This window comes from Neoarius graeffei, chromosome 8 (assembly GCF_027579695.1).
Source record: "Neoarius graeffei isolate fNeoGra1 chromosome 8, fNeoGra1.pri, whole genome shotgun sequence".
Classification (NCBI taxonomy): Eukaryota; Metazoa; Chordata; class Actinopteri; order Siluriformes; family Ariidae; genus Neoarius; species Neoarius graeffei.
In genome coordinates, this window is record NC_083576.1 from 86557055 (window position 1) to 86573168 (window position 16114).

General features: G+C 43.1%; 1 protein-coding gene across 4 annotated transcripts in view; it reads left to right on the forward strand.

Moving 5' to 3' along the window:
• The first annotated feature begins 508 nt into the window (after positions 1-508).
• Positions 509-16114, forward strand: part of cep290 (centrosomal protein 290) — a 123420-nt gene continuing 107814 nt past the window's right edge. For all 4 annotated transcript variants that reach the window (XM_060928419.1, XM_060928421.1, XM_060928420.1 and 1 more), the window contains exons 1-5: positions 509-1093; positions 8208-8285; positions 8383-8452; positions 8538-8584; positions 15566-15700. In XM_060928419.1, the coding sequence (XP_060784402.1) occupies positions 1001-1093; positions 8208-8285; positions 8383-8452; positions 8538-8584; positions 15566-15700 (423 nt within the window). In that variant the 5' untranslated portion in view covers positions 509-1000. The remainder of the gene's footprint in view (positions 1094-8207; positions 8286-8382; positions 8453-8537; positions 8585-15565; positions 15701-16114) is intronic.

The following is a 16114-nucleotide window of genomic DNA, read 5'->3' on the forward strand; positions in this document are numbered from 1 at the left end:
GCATGTTCTCCCCGTGTCCGCGTGGGTTTCCTCCGGGTGCTCCGGTTTCCCCCACAGTCCAAAGACATGCGGTTAGGTTGATGTGGGGCGGCCTTGGGCTGAGGTGCCCTTGAGCGAGGTACCGAACCCCTGACTGCTCTGGTGTGGCTGCCCACTTCTGTGTGTGTGTGTGTGTTCACTGCTTCAGATGGGTTAAATGCAGAGGATGAATTTCACTGTGCTTGAAGTGTGCATGTGACGAATCTTGTATGCAGTGTAGCTCTGAAGGAAAACTGTTCCATGCCTGAAAAAAAAATGCATCAAACTGTATAAACCCATACTGAAAATAAACTTAAGATTGATGTTATGTAATGGGATTAATCAATTCATTTAAAAGAAAAATAAGTTGGACCGTTTTTGAAAGAAAGTCTTCCAAGAAGTTGGAACAATTTTACGACAGTGTCGTAAAGAAACAATTGACGGCTCGCGCCAAGAGGAATACGGCTGTTTTCAGTGGTTGCTTAGCAACGTAAGGAAACGGACTGTTTGAACCAGCTAGCTGGCTAATCACTGATATGATAACAGTTCTGTGTGTGTTTTTTTTTTTTTTTGCTTTTTATGAGAGATGTTTTATCGATTTATATATTTATCCTGTTTTATTAGGGCGGGTGGACATTTTCAGTGAGACATGTAGCCGTTTGTGCTAACCTTGTTTTTGTGATTAGCTCTGCTGAGCTAGGAGAAGGCGCTCGCTGCCTCTTTACACTATTTTGTTTTTTTTTTCTTTGTTTTTTCATTAAATATCCTTTACGTTTCATCTATTAGTGTCTGAAACTTCATTCTCAGAAGTACTAAGGTGTATTTAAGGCTATAATCCGTGGTACAGCCTTCATTAGAGCAGACTGGAGCAGCAGAATGAAGAAGTTTTTATTTCCATTTTAACTCCAGAACTTTCCCTCAGCACGTTTTCCTGTGTTAACGGTTTCATTTCGACCCAAGTGCAGATCAGATCAGGTCAGAGATGCCTCCAGCTGCAGACTGGACCTTCCTGATGAGGGTCGACCCTGACAATCTGGGAGATGATGAAGAGAAGATCTGTGATTTGCTTTTGAAGGTACTGAGACCTCTCATCTTCCTACAGAAATATTGGCACCCTTAGTGTAAATAAGAACAAATGTCATGTGTTTTGTATTTGTAATATTTACTTAAAGGTTCTGACTGGGGTGGCACGGTGGTGTAGTGGTTAGCGCTGTCGCCTCACAGCAAGAAGGTCCGGGTTCGAGCCCCGGGGCCGGCGAGGGCCTTTCTGTGCGGAGTTTGCATGTTCTCCCCGTGTCCGCGTGGGTTTCCTCCGGGTGCTCCGGTTTCCCCCACAGTCCAAAGACATGCAGGTTAGGTTAACTGGTGACTCTAAATTGAGCGTAGGTGTGAATGTGAGTGTGAATGGTTGTCTGTGTCTATGTGTCAGCCCTGTGATGACCTGGCGACTTGTCCAGGGTGTACCCCGCCTTTCACCCGTAGTCAGCTGGGATAGGCTCCAGCTCGCCTGCGACTCTGTAGAAGGATAAAGCGGCTAGAGATAATGAGATGAGATGAGGTTCTGACTGCAAAGTTGAATTCTGGGTAAAATGTTCTAGTTCTGTTGCTGCTGGAGTTTCGAGATGTTTCGCTGCTGTACACACACACACACTGTGTATCCTGTGTGGAAATGTAAAACCGTCCTGCGTTTTATGATTCCGGAGATTGCTGAAGCAAGCGAGCAAGCGACGATATCAGGGCAATTCCATGTAAATGTCAACCTCACCATGCAAAAATAAAGCAACATGTAATACATCAAAACCACTCCCAGAGATCTCACCTAGGCCTGTATTTTACAGATGTGAATAAGTTGAACCAATTTGTAACCAACCTAATATGTCACTGTCAGTCTTTCTTTCTTATAATGTAAAACCCAAGCTAAAATCAACTTTGATCATGTACAATTCTATATTATTGCCACAAGCCACAGAAATGTATGCTAAAATCCACAAAACAATAGCCATCCTAAATATTATTTAAGAACTTTGATAGTTTTAGCTGATATTTAGAGAGTTTTTCAAAGGGTTATGGTGGTTAAATTGCTGATTTTCTAAACATACACCATGTCTATTTCAGACGCGTCACATCCATAACGGAATTTCGTCACATCCATAACGCTGACTTTTCCTTCCGAAACTCTGCATGAAATACAAAATATTTTAAACAAAGATTTTTTTTTAATATTCACCTTGGACCCCTCTATCAAATGGATATCTCCATTTCGACATTAGGTTTACGATTTCACAGAGTTTGATAAAAATGTACAGTCACCCAAGAAAAGTGATACTTTTTCTGTCACATCCATAACGCATCTTTTATTGGCGTTTTCTGGCATGCCCTAGATGTACTATGGGAATTGTTCTTGTTCTATCACTTCTCCAGTATGGTACAGCCTTAAAATATGCAACACCTGTTTAAATACTGGGGGACAATAAAACATGCACTGGGTCATTTGTTGCCATTTTGAGTTCAAGTGTCACGTCCATAACGCTGGAATTGCTCTTCACATGACCACCGTGGTGCGTGTCTGTCTGATCTACTTTTAAAGGGCATCTTCTTCTTCTTCTTTTGGCTGCTCCTGATTAGGGGTCGCCACAGCGGATCTTTCGTCTCCATTGCTCCCTGTCTTCCACATCCTTCTCTACCACTTTCGTGTCCTCTCTCACCATCTTTGGCCTTCATCGTTTTCGTGTGCCTGGCAGCTCCATCCTCAACATTCTCCTTCCAACATGCTCTGCATCTCTTCTCAGGATGTGCCCAGATCATCTCAGTCTCATCTCTCTTAGCTTCATTCCCAAGCTCTCTACATGTGCTGTCCCTCTGATGTGCTCGTTCCTTATCCTGTCCAACCTCCCATCGCAAACCTTAAAGGTCCCATGGCATGAAATTTTCACTTTCTGAGGTTTTTTAACGTTAAAATGAGTTCCTCTGACCTTCTTAAGTCACCCCAGTGGCTAGAAATGTCATAATGTGTAAACCAAACTATGCCCAACATTTGAGAATGGCGCGTCAAAACGGCGCGTTGATAAACTCTTCCCTTTACTACGTCAGCAAGGGAGATGATCCCCACGCCCCCCCTCTGGATTCCCACCCACTGTATGGATTGCCCGCCCAGTTGTAGTGAGGAGACCATAGAGGACACAACAACATGGCATCACCTAAGTGAGCGAAACATGGAAATTGCGCTGTACATGGATGTGACAACACAGAAAAGAGTCTGTTTTTACTGCCGACGGGAGAGCCCCTGAAGACGCAGTGGCTTAATTTTATTTACTCCAATAATACGCCGTCGAGTCTACCTAAGACGGTGTATGTTTGTCGGAAGCATTTTCCTGAGGAATGTTTCCACAACTTGGGACAGTACAGGGCAGGTTTTGCACATCAACTGTCACTGAAGCCTGGGTCCGTACCAAGCATCCCTGCCGCATCAGCCACAAACACCGAACAAGTAAGTGTATAACTGTTAAGTCGTTTTGCCGTGTTTTAAAATCGGTGCCACGTTAGCCTTGCAATGGCTACATTAGCTGTGCAGCTAACCGCTTCCTGCAGTTAGCCAGGTACTCTGCACTACAAAACCAAAAAGCATGCAGCATGCTCTGTTATAATAGCCAATCAAAACAGTTTTTACAAAGACACCCACATTCTTTTTTTTAAGTCACTCGTTCATTTTATTTGTTTGTTCAGTAAAAACCCAAACATTTGTTGAATTTATTTTATTTCCTCGCGTCGCACCTTAATGACGTCAGTGCGTGGTATTTTTCCCTTCGCGGTTTGTTCCTTCTCTCTCGCCATAGTAAGACACCCACATCCGCTTGTTCTGACCCACTGGAGGTCGCGTCACAGTGCTGTTAGCCAATCAGAGGTAACACGTTTACATGTCATGAATATTAATGATAAGACCCGCCCCCACCCTCTACCCTTCCCCGCCTCCTGCTTCTCATTAGCAAAACGACGCACTGGGAAAAGCGCTGAAATGGGGCTTTCTCCCAGGAGGCTATATCTACGTGCCGAGGGTTCATTTCGAGAAAGGCTGCGGATCTAACATCCGGAAACCTCCACGAGCCTGTTTAAAGCATCAACAAACCACCATGCCATGGGTCATCCTTAACAATCTCAACTCCGTCACCTCCAACTTTGCCTCCTGTCTCTTCGTTAAGGGTACGGTCTCCAATCCATACATCGCAGCTGGTCTCACTACTGTCTTATACATCTTACCTTTCACTTCTGCTGGGACTTTCCGATCACAAATGACTCCCGAAATCCTTCTCCAGCTGCTCCACCCTGCCTGCTCTCTCTTTCTCACCTCACTATCACAGCCCCCATTTTCCTGCACAGTTGAACCCAAACACTTGAATTCACCAACTTTCTTTACATTGACTCTTTGCATCTCCACTACATTCTCATCCCCATTCTCATCTACTTTTAAAGTGCATATCACGGGTAAATTCAGGAGCAAGATCAACGTAATTCTCCTATTTTATATTAAACTTTGGTCAAATATCTGTCACATTCTGCATTTTGTGCAATTTTTTTGACCTTGCGCAATACCAGAAAAATTCAGTTGAAATCAAGCCATTTGAGGCGAATTGGTCCGCCTCTGAAAAAACTTGGCATTTGGATTTCCCGGGAAACATTGATTTTCATGACGTCGCGCGCGGGACGCCTCCTTCTGAATCCTACGTCAGCGCTGGTTTGTTTATGAGAAAATGACCTGGTGGTTTTCTGCAAATTTCTTCAACATTATCGCGTAATTATTAAAATGGTTAACAAATGTATCGTAGGAGGGTGTAGCAACACCAATCATGATGGGATTAGTACTCATCGTTTTCCAAAAGACCGGAAATGAGAGAGAAATGGGAGCGCTTGGTGTACACAGGCTGTGCACTGAAACTGCGCGCAGCCTGCTGGCGCTTCCGCAGATACCGTCACGAATCTGGCTCCAGACTCGCTTGGGATTTTTCCAGATACGTTTTGTTATTTTATTTTTTTCTGCTGTAGACAGATGGCCTTGTGCAAAATTACCCTTCTGGAAGAGTGTGTAAAGGGACATTCTTTCATATTTAAAAAAAACCCGAAATTGGTCCAGAATATGCACTTTAACCAAAACAAGTCGGCGTGGGCGAACATGGCGGATAAGAAAAGGAGAGCCTGCTTCGTGAGTGCGACTGCAAGATAGAGCGAGGTTATTGCTGTGACGTGTCATTTTTCTGGACTGATAACGAAATCATTCTAGCTAGCGCTTAGCTATGTATCTTAGCCTTAGAGTGCATGGGCTTGACTCCACGGTAGCAAGTATGGAGTTACACACCGAATGTTTTGATCTTACAGAGAAAGAAACGAGAACACAAAAGCAGGAACAGAGAAAAGATCTATTTATTCGTCTTTTGTGTCACAAGTCTATTCGCGAATGTCAACCACAAATCACATCCCTGCGACTCAGAATTCTCAGAGTCAATGTCGATGCAGAGTCACAATGTTTTCTTGGTGTGACGCAGTTCCATAGTTATGCTAATTAGTTAAAGCTTCTCCCTCACTTTCGGCTGTTACCTGTTTCCGTAGGGCCGTACTGTTTACCTCAAGAGGGAGGAAAACAGAGACCCTCAGGACATCAAAAATGATCACATCTCATTCGCATGGTATTGTTCTTGCGAGACAGAGGAAAATGCCATGCATGATAAAAAAAAGAGAGAGAAAATTTCAGATGACTTTGCAGTCAGCACCTTTAACCATCTCATCTCATCTCATTATCTGTAGCCGCTTTATCCTGTTCTACAGGGTCGCAGGCGAGCTGGAGCCTATCCCAGCTGACTACGGGTGAAAGGCGGGGTACACCCTGGACAAGTCGCCAGGTCATCACAGGGCTGACACATAGACACAGACAACCATTCACACTCACATTCACACCTACGCTCAATTTAGAGTCACCAGTTAACCTAACCTGCATGTCTTTGGACTGTGGGGGAAACCGGAGCACCCGGAGGAAACCCACGCGGACACGGGGAGAACATGCAAACTCCACACAGAAAGGCCCTCGCCGGCCCCGGGGCTCGAACCCGGACCTTCTTGCTGTCAGGCGACAGCGCTAACCACTACACCACCGTGCCGCCAAGAAGGAAACCCTGTTTAAAAAAAAAAAAGTACTGTTTTACTTTAAAGTAGTACGCTGGTTTCACAATTATTGACACCCTGATAGAAGTAGATACAGTGGCATGCAAAAGTTTGGGCACCCTTGCTGAAAATGTCTGTTACTGTGAATAGTTAAGTGAGCAGAAGATGAACTGATCACCAAAAGGCATAAAGGTAAAGATGACACGTTTCTTTTCAGCGTTTTATGCAGGATTTGTGTATTATTTTTGTTTTGTACAATTGGAGAGTGGAAAAAAAGAAAAGGAACACCATGCGAAAGTTTGGGCACCCCGATACATTTGAGTTCTCAGGTAACTTTTTTACCAAGCTTCCAGACCTTAATTAGCTTATTGAGCTGTGGCTTGTTCGAATTCTTCGTGAGGAAAGGTCAGATGATGCAGATTTCAAAGCTGTATAAATTCTCTGACTCCTCAAACTTGTCCCTAAAATCAACAGCCATGGGCTCCTCTAAGCAACTCCCTCGCATTCTGAATAATAAAATAATTGATGCTCATAAAGCAGGAGAAGGCTACAAGAACGTAGCAAAGTGTTTTCAGGTAGCTGTTTCCTCAGATCGTAATGCTATTAAGAAATGGCAGTTAACAGAAACAGTGGAGATCAAGGTGAGGTCTGGAAGATGAAGAAAACTTTCTGAAAGAACTGCTCGTTGGATTGCTAGAAAGGCAAATAAAAACCCCTGTTTGACTGCAAAAGACCTTCAGAAAGATTGAGCAGACCCTGGAGTGGTGGTGCACTGTTCTACTATGCAGCGACACCTGAACAAATATGACCTTCATGGGAGAGTCATCAGAGGAAAACCGTTCCTGCGTCCGAGCCACAAAATTCAGCGTCTGAAGTTTGCAAATGAACATCTAAATAAGCCTGATGTATTTTGGAAACAAGTCCTGTGGACTGATGAAATCAAAATAGAACTTTTTGGCCACAATGTGCAAAGATATGTTTGGAGAAAAAAGGGTGCCAAATTCCAGGAAAAGAACGCCTCTCCGACTCTGAAGCATGGGTGTGGATCGATCATGCTTTGGGGTTGTGTTGCAGCCAGTGGCACAGGGCACATTTCATTGGTCGAGGGAAGCATGGATTCGAATAAATACCAGCAAACTCTGGAAGCAAACACCACACCATCTGTAAAAAAGTTGAAATTAAAAAGAGGACGGGTCCTACAATAAGACGATGATCCAAAACACGCCTCAAAATCTACAGTGGAATACCTCAAGAGGCCCAAGCTGAAGGTTTTGGCCGGGCCCTCACAGTCCCCTGACCTAAACATCACTGAAGATCTGTGGATAGATCTCAAAAGAGCAGTGCATGCAAGACAGCCCAAGAAACTTGTAGAACTGGAAGCCTTTTGCAAGGACGAATGTGTGAAAATCCCCCAGGTAAAAGGGTGACCTTTTGGCGATCATTTCATCTTCAACTTGCTTAACTGTTCACAGTAACAGCAATTTTGACTAGGGGTGCCCAAACTTTTGCATACCACTGTAGGACGTGAAGAGTCGGCTGGAGAGAATAACAGCACTGAGCCTCTTCCTGTAACATAATTGTGCAATTTTGTTTGAAAATCCATCTCCAGCTGAGTCATGAATACTGTAACCTCCTGGCAGAGCTAACCACGCATATAGATATGTAGCTACACTGTAGGTGTTTTGTTCACAAAAAAGTATGACATACATTTACACTTCTTTTTTTCTGTCCTTTTGTAGCCGATCTCACAAGACGTTAATCTAAAACACCGCTCCAGCATTGATTATTTTCCACGAACAGCACACCGTGAAATATTTTATTCCTTAACTTATTTATCTCTGAGCGCTGCTTGTATTTATTCCATAATGCAGGACACGTGAAATTTGCATATGCATTAAATATTGTTCTGAGATGACCCGGCGTCCTGTCCAAGGTGCATTCCTGATTCACACGCACTGTTCCTGGGATTGACTCCAGACTCGGATCTGCTGTCTCCCTGAATGTGCGAATGATTTTGAATTATTCTGTATTTACTCCTACAGATTTACCCGAAAGACCTGAGGGAGAACGAATCGAAGAAAGCAGTACAGCTGTTCAGAATTTCACAGACGTTACTCAGGGTAAGGCACTTCACCTGTGATGTTTTTTTCTCTGAAAAGTGCCCGCTCATTCGAAAAGCCTGGTTTAGGCGAGACTGAGAGCTCTGTTTGTTCACAGCTGAAGTTGGAGGAAGCGACCTACGCCTACGAGATCGTGGAAAAGGCCGGTGCTGACCAAGCGAGAACAGGTACGGCAGCGCCGCCATGAGCTGAGTTCTAAATCTAGTCTGCATCACAGGTTTATAAACTGATCATCAATTTCTCGTTAAACAGAATTACAGCTGAAAGAGAAGATAGCTGAGCTGAAAGCAGACCTCGAGGTAAGGACATGAACACGGCTATCGGGGGAACTTCCTTTTAGAGATTGGTGAACTTCATGCATCTGTACATCCATCCATTCATCTGTCTGTCTATCTACCAATCTATCCATCTGTCCACCAATCTATGCATCAATCCATCTATCCACCAATCTATCAATCCAACCGTCCACCAATCGATCTATCCATCCATCCACCCATCTATCCATCCATCCATCCACCAATCTATCCATCCGCCAATCCATCATCTATCCATCCACCAATCCATCCACCAATCCATCCTCCATCCATCCACCAATCCATTCATCCATCCATCCAACCATTCACCAATTGATCCATCCATCCATCATCCACCAATCTATCTATCATCCAACCACCAATCTATCCATCCATCCATCTATCCATCCATCCATCCATCCATCCATCCATCCATCCACCAATCCATCCATCCATCCATCCATCCATCCATCTATCTATCTATCTATCTATCTATCTATCTATCTATCTATCTATCTATCTATCCATCTGTCTATCCACCAATCTATCTATCTATCTATCTATCTATCTATCTATCTATCTATCTATCTATCTATCTATCTATCCATCCATCCATCCATCCATCTGTCTATCCACCAATCTATCCATCCATTCATCTCTGTCCATCAGTTCATCTTTGCACTAATCTATCAATCAGTTCATCTGTCCACCAAGCTATCCATCAATACATCTTTCCACCAATCTATCCACCAATCCATCTATCCATCAGTCGATACATCAATCCATCCATCTGCCTATTCACCAATCCATCTATCCACCAATCTTTCCTCCATCCATTTATCTACCAGTCCATCCATCCGTCTGTCTGTCTATCCATCCATCCAGCTATCCACCAGTCTATCCATTCATCTGTTTATCCACGAATTTATCCATCCATCTATCCATCTGTTTATCCACCAATTAATCCATCTATCCATCCATCCATTCATCTGTCTGTCCATCAGTCCATCTGTCCACCAAGCTATCCATCAATACATTTTTCCACCAATCTATCCATCAGTCCATCTTTCTACCAATCTATCCACCAATCCATCTATCCACCAATCGATACATCAATCCATCCATCTGCCTATTCACCAATCCATCTATCCACCAATCTTCCCTCCATCCATTTATCTACCAGTCCATCTGTCTGTCTGTCTATCCATCCATCCGTCTGTCTATTCACCAATCTATCCATCCATCCATCTGTCTATTCACCAATCTATCCATCCATTCATCTGTCTATCCACCAATTTATCCATCCATTCATCTGTCTATCCACCAATTTATCCATCCATTCATCTGTCTATCCACCAATTTATCCATCCATTCATCTGTCTATCCACCAATTTATCCATCCATTCATCTGTCTATCCACCAATCTATCCATCCATCCATCTGTCTATCCACCAATCCATCCATCCATCCATCCATCCATCCATCCATCTGTCTATCCACCAATCTATCCATCCATCCATCTGTCTATCCACCAATCTATCCATCTGTCTATCCACCAATCTGTCTATCCACCAATCTATCTATCTGTCTATCCACCAATCTATCCATCCATTCATCTGTCTGTCCATCAGTCCATCTGTCCACCAAGCTATCCATCAATACATCTTTCCACCAATCTATCCATCAGTCCATCTTTCTACCAATCTATCCATCAATCCACCAATCGATACATCAATCCATCCATCTGCCTATTCACCAATCCATCTATCCACCAGTCTTCCCTCCATCCATTTATCTACCAGTCCATCCATCCGTCTGTCTGTCTATCCATCCATCCGTCTATCCACCAATCTATCCATCTATCCATCTGTCTATCCACCAATCTATCCATCTGTCTATCCACCAATCTATCCATCTGTCTATCCACCAATCTGTCTATCCACCAATCTATCTAGCTGTCTATCCACCAATCTATCCATCCATTCATCTGTCTATCCATCCATTCATCCATAATCTGCGGTTATTTATAACGATTATCTAGGTGTAACACACAAACCTGGTTATAAATTTAATACATTTGAAGTTCTTCATACTCATATAATGTATGTAGCCTCAAAAAATAAGTCTACCCAGTTAATTCCATTGCTTATTATTTACAGGCCCCCGGGGCCATATTCTGAGTTTCTTTCTGAATTTGCAGATTTTATCTCAGATTTGGTTATTTCCTTAGACAAAGCTTTAGTTGTCGGAGATTTTAATATTCACTTTGATAACCCAGAAGACCCTTTAAAAACAGCGTTTGTGTCCATCTTAGATTCAGTCGGGATTAAGCAGAATGTCATAGGACTGACCCATAATGGTGGTCACACCCTTGATCTAATACTAACATTCAGGTTAAACGTAGACAATATAGTCATACTTCCACAGTCTGAAGTTATCTCAGATCATTGTCTCATCTCATTCAAAATATGTCTGAGTAATAATATATGCACCTCACCACGCTACTGTATTAAACGTACTTTCACGTCAACTACTGCACAGAGCTTTATAAATGATCTCCCAGAGCTGTCAACTTTGATTGGGTCACTGTCAGCCCCTGCAGAACTCGATCAGGCAACTGAATGCTTAGAGTCAACATTCCGCCATACTTTAGATAATGTAGCTCCTCTAAAAAGGAAAATGGTCAGAGACAAAAAATTAGCACCCTGGTATAATGATGACACTCGCACATTAAAACAGACCACTCGAAAATTGGAACGTAAATGGTGTCAAACAAAATTGGTAGTGTTCAAATTGGCGTGGAAGGAGAGCTTCCTGAAGTATAAAAAAGCTCTTAGTGCTGCGAGATCAACATATCTCTCCTCCCTAATAGAAGATAACAAAAATAATCCTAGATTCCTATTTAATACTGTAGCAAAATTAACCAGGAATAAGTCCACTATCAACACATGCACACCTGCAGTATGTAGTAGCAACGACTTCATGAATTTTTTTAATGACAAAATTGAGAATATCCGACAAAAAATTCAAACTACTAATTTAAGGTTAGACAATGAAAGCGACCTTGTAGTTAACAATATAACTGTATCAGATCATCAGTTAGAATGTTTTACTCCCCTAAAAGAAACTGAATTACTCTCATTAATCTCTACATCAAAAGCCTCAACTTGCGTACTAGATCCCTTACTGACACATCTATTCAAACAGATAATGCCTGGAGTAATTGAACCGCTTCTAAAAATAATAAATTCTTCTCTTAGGATTGGCTATGTACCCAAATCCTTTAAACTAGCAGTTATCAAACCCCTGATTAAAAAACCTGACCTTGATCCCTGTCAGCTGTCCAATTATCGGCCAATATCAAACCTCCCCTTTATCTCCAAGATCCTTGAAAAAGCTGTGGCACAGCAGTTATGCTCATATTTACATAGGAATAACATCCATGAAATGTATCAGTCAGGATTTAGACCTCATCATAGCACAGAGACAGCACTGGTTAAAGTAGTAAACGACCTACTGTTGGCGTCTGATCAGGGCTGTGTCTCGCTACTTGTGTTGCTTGACCTTAGTGCAGCATTTGATACCATTGATCATTCCATTCTTCTGGATAGACTAGAAAATGTTGTGGGAGTTAAGGGAATGGCCCTCTCCTGGCTCAGGTCTTATCTAACTGATCGTTATCAGTATGTCGATATAAATGGTGATATTTCTAGACATACCGAGGTAAAGTTTGGTGTTCCACAAGGTTCTGTCTTGGGTCCACTGCTTTTTTCTCTATATATGTTACCTTTGGGCGATATTATTCGTAAACATTGTATTAGTTTCCACTGTTATGCTGATGACACACAGTTGTATGTCTCTGCAAAACCTGATGAGAGACACCAGCTTAATAAAATTGAGGAATGTGTTAAGGACATTAGACACTGGATGCTTATAAATTTCCTTCTGCTTAACTCTGACAAGACTGAAGTACTTGTGCTAGGACCACATAAAGCTAGAAGTAAGTTTTCTGATTACACAGTAACTCTGGATGGCCTTTCTGTTTCTTCACGTGCAGCAGTAAAAGACCTCGGAGTGATTATTGACCCCAGTCTTTCATTCGAAACTCACATTGATAACATCACCCGGATAGCTTTCTTTCATCTCAGAAATATTGCAAAGATAAGAAATTTAATGTCATTGCATGATGCAGAAAAACTAGTCCATGCTTTCGTTACCTCCAGGTTGGATTATTGTAATGCCTTACTGTCTGGATGTTCCAATAAGTGCATAAACAAGCTCCAGTTAGTTCAAAATGCCGCAGCAAGAGTCCTTACTAGAACTAGAAAATATGACCACATCACGCCTGTCTTATCCACACTGCATTGGCTCCCAATCAAATTTCGTATTGATTATAAAATACTACTATTGACCTTTAAAGCACTAAATGGTCTCGCACCACAGTACCTGAGTGAACTTCTGCTCCTCTATGACCCGCCACGCCTACTTAGATCAAAAGGTGCAGGCTATCTGCTGGTACCTCGTATAGTGAAGGCTACATCAGGGGGCAGAGCCTTTTCTTACAAAGCCCCACAGTTATGGAACAGCCTTCCAAGTAATGTTCGGGAATCAGACACAGTCTCAGCATTTAAGTCTAGGCTGAAAACATATCTGTTTAGTCAAGCCTTTTGTTAATGGTGTTTATGAGGTAAAGGAGTAGATCTGGAGGGTCCTCAGACATAGAGTGTTTTGGTAAACTGGGATGTATGGATGCTGTCAGTCCCCACTCGCTTGCTCACTCGAGTTTGTTGACGGTGCAGTGGCTGGCTGCTTTATGTCCCGGGGCTCCCTCATGCCTGTGTTACCTTCTGGCTCTCTCCTTTTAGTTATGCTGTCATAGTTAGTTGCCGGAGTCCCTGCTTGTACTCGGTGCAATATGTATACTGTTCCTACTTATTCAGGTGACATTGGGCATACCTAACCACCTGTGTTTTCTTTCTCTTCCCCCCCCCCAAATCTGTCCCTCTGAGTTACATGGAGTCAACAGGAAATCTTTTGGTGGAGACGGTGGGGACCTCGACTGGCTATCGTAGCCTGCAGGGAATCGGCCGTCAGACGTTCTGTCGCATGTCCCAGACCCGGTGAAATGTAACTGAATTGTCTTGGCCAGGCCTAAGGGTCCCATCTGCATCTCATCATTGCTGAGGAGTGTGCTCCCATCACCCAATCAAGCATCCAGCCAGAGCAGGTCATGATATATTTTTTACCATATTAACATGCCATTGTGCGTCATGCCTGATGTAAAGACTCTCGTCTCTGCGAGCCTACCACACAGATTTAATACTTGTCATTTTTAGGGCATACCTAACAACGTGTTTTCTTTCTCTCCCCCCCCCATCTGTCCCTCTGAGTTACATGTTGATCCTGGGATTGAGATGCTGGCCTCTTCTGCCCCTCGGACCTGCTTGATCCATCCTGGTGCCCTGTGTCTGGTCGGAGTTTTATCGCCCCACTCCTGTGAAGGACGGCCCCATGAGGACAGTTGAGGGTTATACCTGTTAAAACTGTTAATATTATAGTCAGGCTGTCTGTTGTTGCCCAAATGAGGATGGGTTCCCTTTTGAGTCTGGTTCCTCTCGAGGTTTCTTCCTCATGTCGTCTGAGGGAGTTTTTCCTTGCCACCGTCGCCACAGGCTTGCTCATTGGGGATAGATTAGGGATAAAATTAGCTCATGTTTTAAGTCATTCAAATTCTGTAAAGCTGCTTTGCGACAATGTTTATTGTTAAAAGCGCTGTACAAATAAACTTGATTTGATTTGATTTGATCTGTCTGTCCATCAGTCCATCTGTCCACCAAGCTCAGGGGCGCAGATACGTTTTTTGAACTGGGGGGGACAAAAAACTGGGGGGGGCAAAGCTGCCAGCAAACCAACCCCAACCCCGATATGCCTGTCAAACTTGTTGTGGGTTTCCATAGCAACCAAGCTCGAGCTCGCAACCTGTGCAGTCTGCACAGCTCAACCAACCGAATATCAGTCTTTGTTTTATGTGAGTTGTTGCAACTATGTATACACTGCTGTGCACCTCAATAAACCGAATGGTAATTAGTCTTTTGATTTTTCCGTGAGGTTTGCCTTATGCAAAGAAAGACAGCATAGACGTTTTTTCCTCCCTATAAGTGGGGGGGACCGAGCGAGGTGAATTTAAATCTGGGTGGGACGAATCCCCCCCGTCCCCCCCTCTATCTGCGCCCGTGACCAAGCTGTCCATCAATACATCTTTCCACCAATCTATCCATCAGTCCATCTTTCTACCAATCTATCCATCAATCCACCAATCGATACATCAATCCATCCATCTGCCTATTCACCAATCCATCTATCCACCAATCTTCCCTCCATCCATTTATCTACCAGTCCATCCATCCGTCTGTCTGTCTGTCCATCCATCCAGCTGTCCACCAGTCTCTCCATCAATCCATCCATCCATTCATCTGTCTACCAGTCTATCCATCTATCTACCAATCCATCCATTCATCTGTCTATCCACCAATCCATCCATCTATCCACCAATCAGCACTTTTCTGAGCTATTGCATGCAAGTAACGTGACTTTTTAAAATAAAAAAATAAATAATTACAAACCTCTATTGAACTGTATTGATTTATTAATGAATAAATTATTAATTTACTCCAAAGCTGAAAATTGACTAAAATGACATTTCCATTTAATTTATTTATTTTTTGACCTTGATATCTGGTGACTCAGCTCTTGGGCACAAACTTCCTCACTTGACCGACTGCTCAGATTAACAGACTAATCCCACATGGCTGCAGACTGTTGTCTGTTTTATAAACTGTGAAAGTGTCGCTTTATCAGCGCATGTGACACGCTGGACTTCTGGCATTAAAGCTCTGAAGGTGGAGTGTAAAGTGTAAAGGTGTGTGAGGAAGTACAGTTGTTGCGTTGTAATCGAGTTCACTAATTTCACTCGTGCGAATTTCTCAGTGCTCTGCAGGGGGGAGAGACACGCGCTTCCTCCGGGATGAAATCCGCCAGATGGAGAGTCAGTTGGAGCAGAAGGATAAGGAGCTGGTCCAGCTGGAGAGGGACATGGATAAAGAGAGGAAGAGCAATGAGAAGGTACGGTACGGCCTGACCCACCTGTCTCACAGCTCACACTAAACCGTTTCACATCAACAGATAAACATCTGGTTTTATATCAGTCACATAAGAGTAGATCATGATTATCATGTTTTGTTTGAATTGTGTAACTGTCTCTCTCTCTCTCTCTCTCTCTCTCTCTGTCTGTCCGTCCGCCTGTCTGTCTCTCAGTTCATCTATCTGTCACTCTGTCTATCTGCCTGTTTTGTCTGTATATATAAATGTTTATTTGGACACCTGTCTGTCTCTATGTCCATCTACCCGTCTGTCTCTCTCTCGCTCTCTATGTCCATCTATCTGTCTGTCTGTCTGTCCAGCTATCTGCTCATCTATTGTTCTCTTTCTCTGTATATATTAATGTCTATCTGGACACCTGTCTTTCTGTCTGTCCAT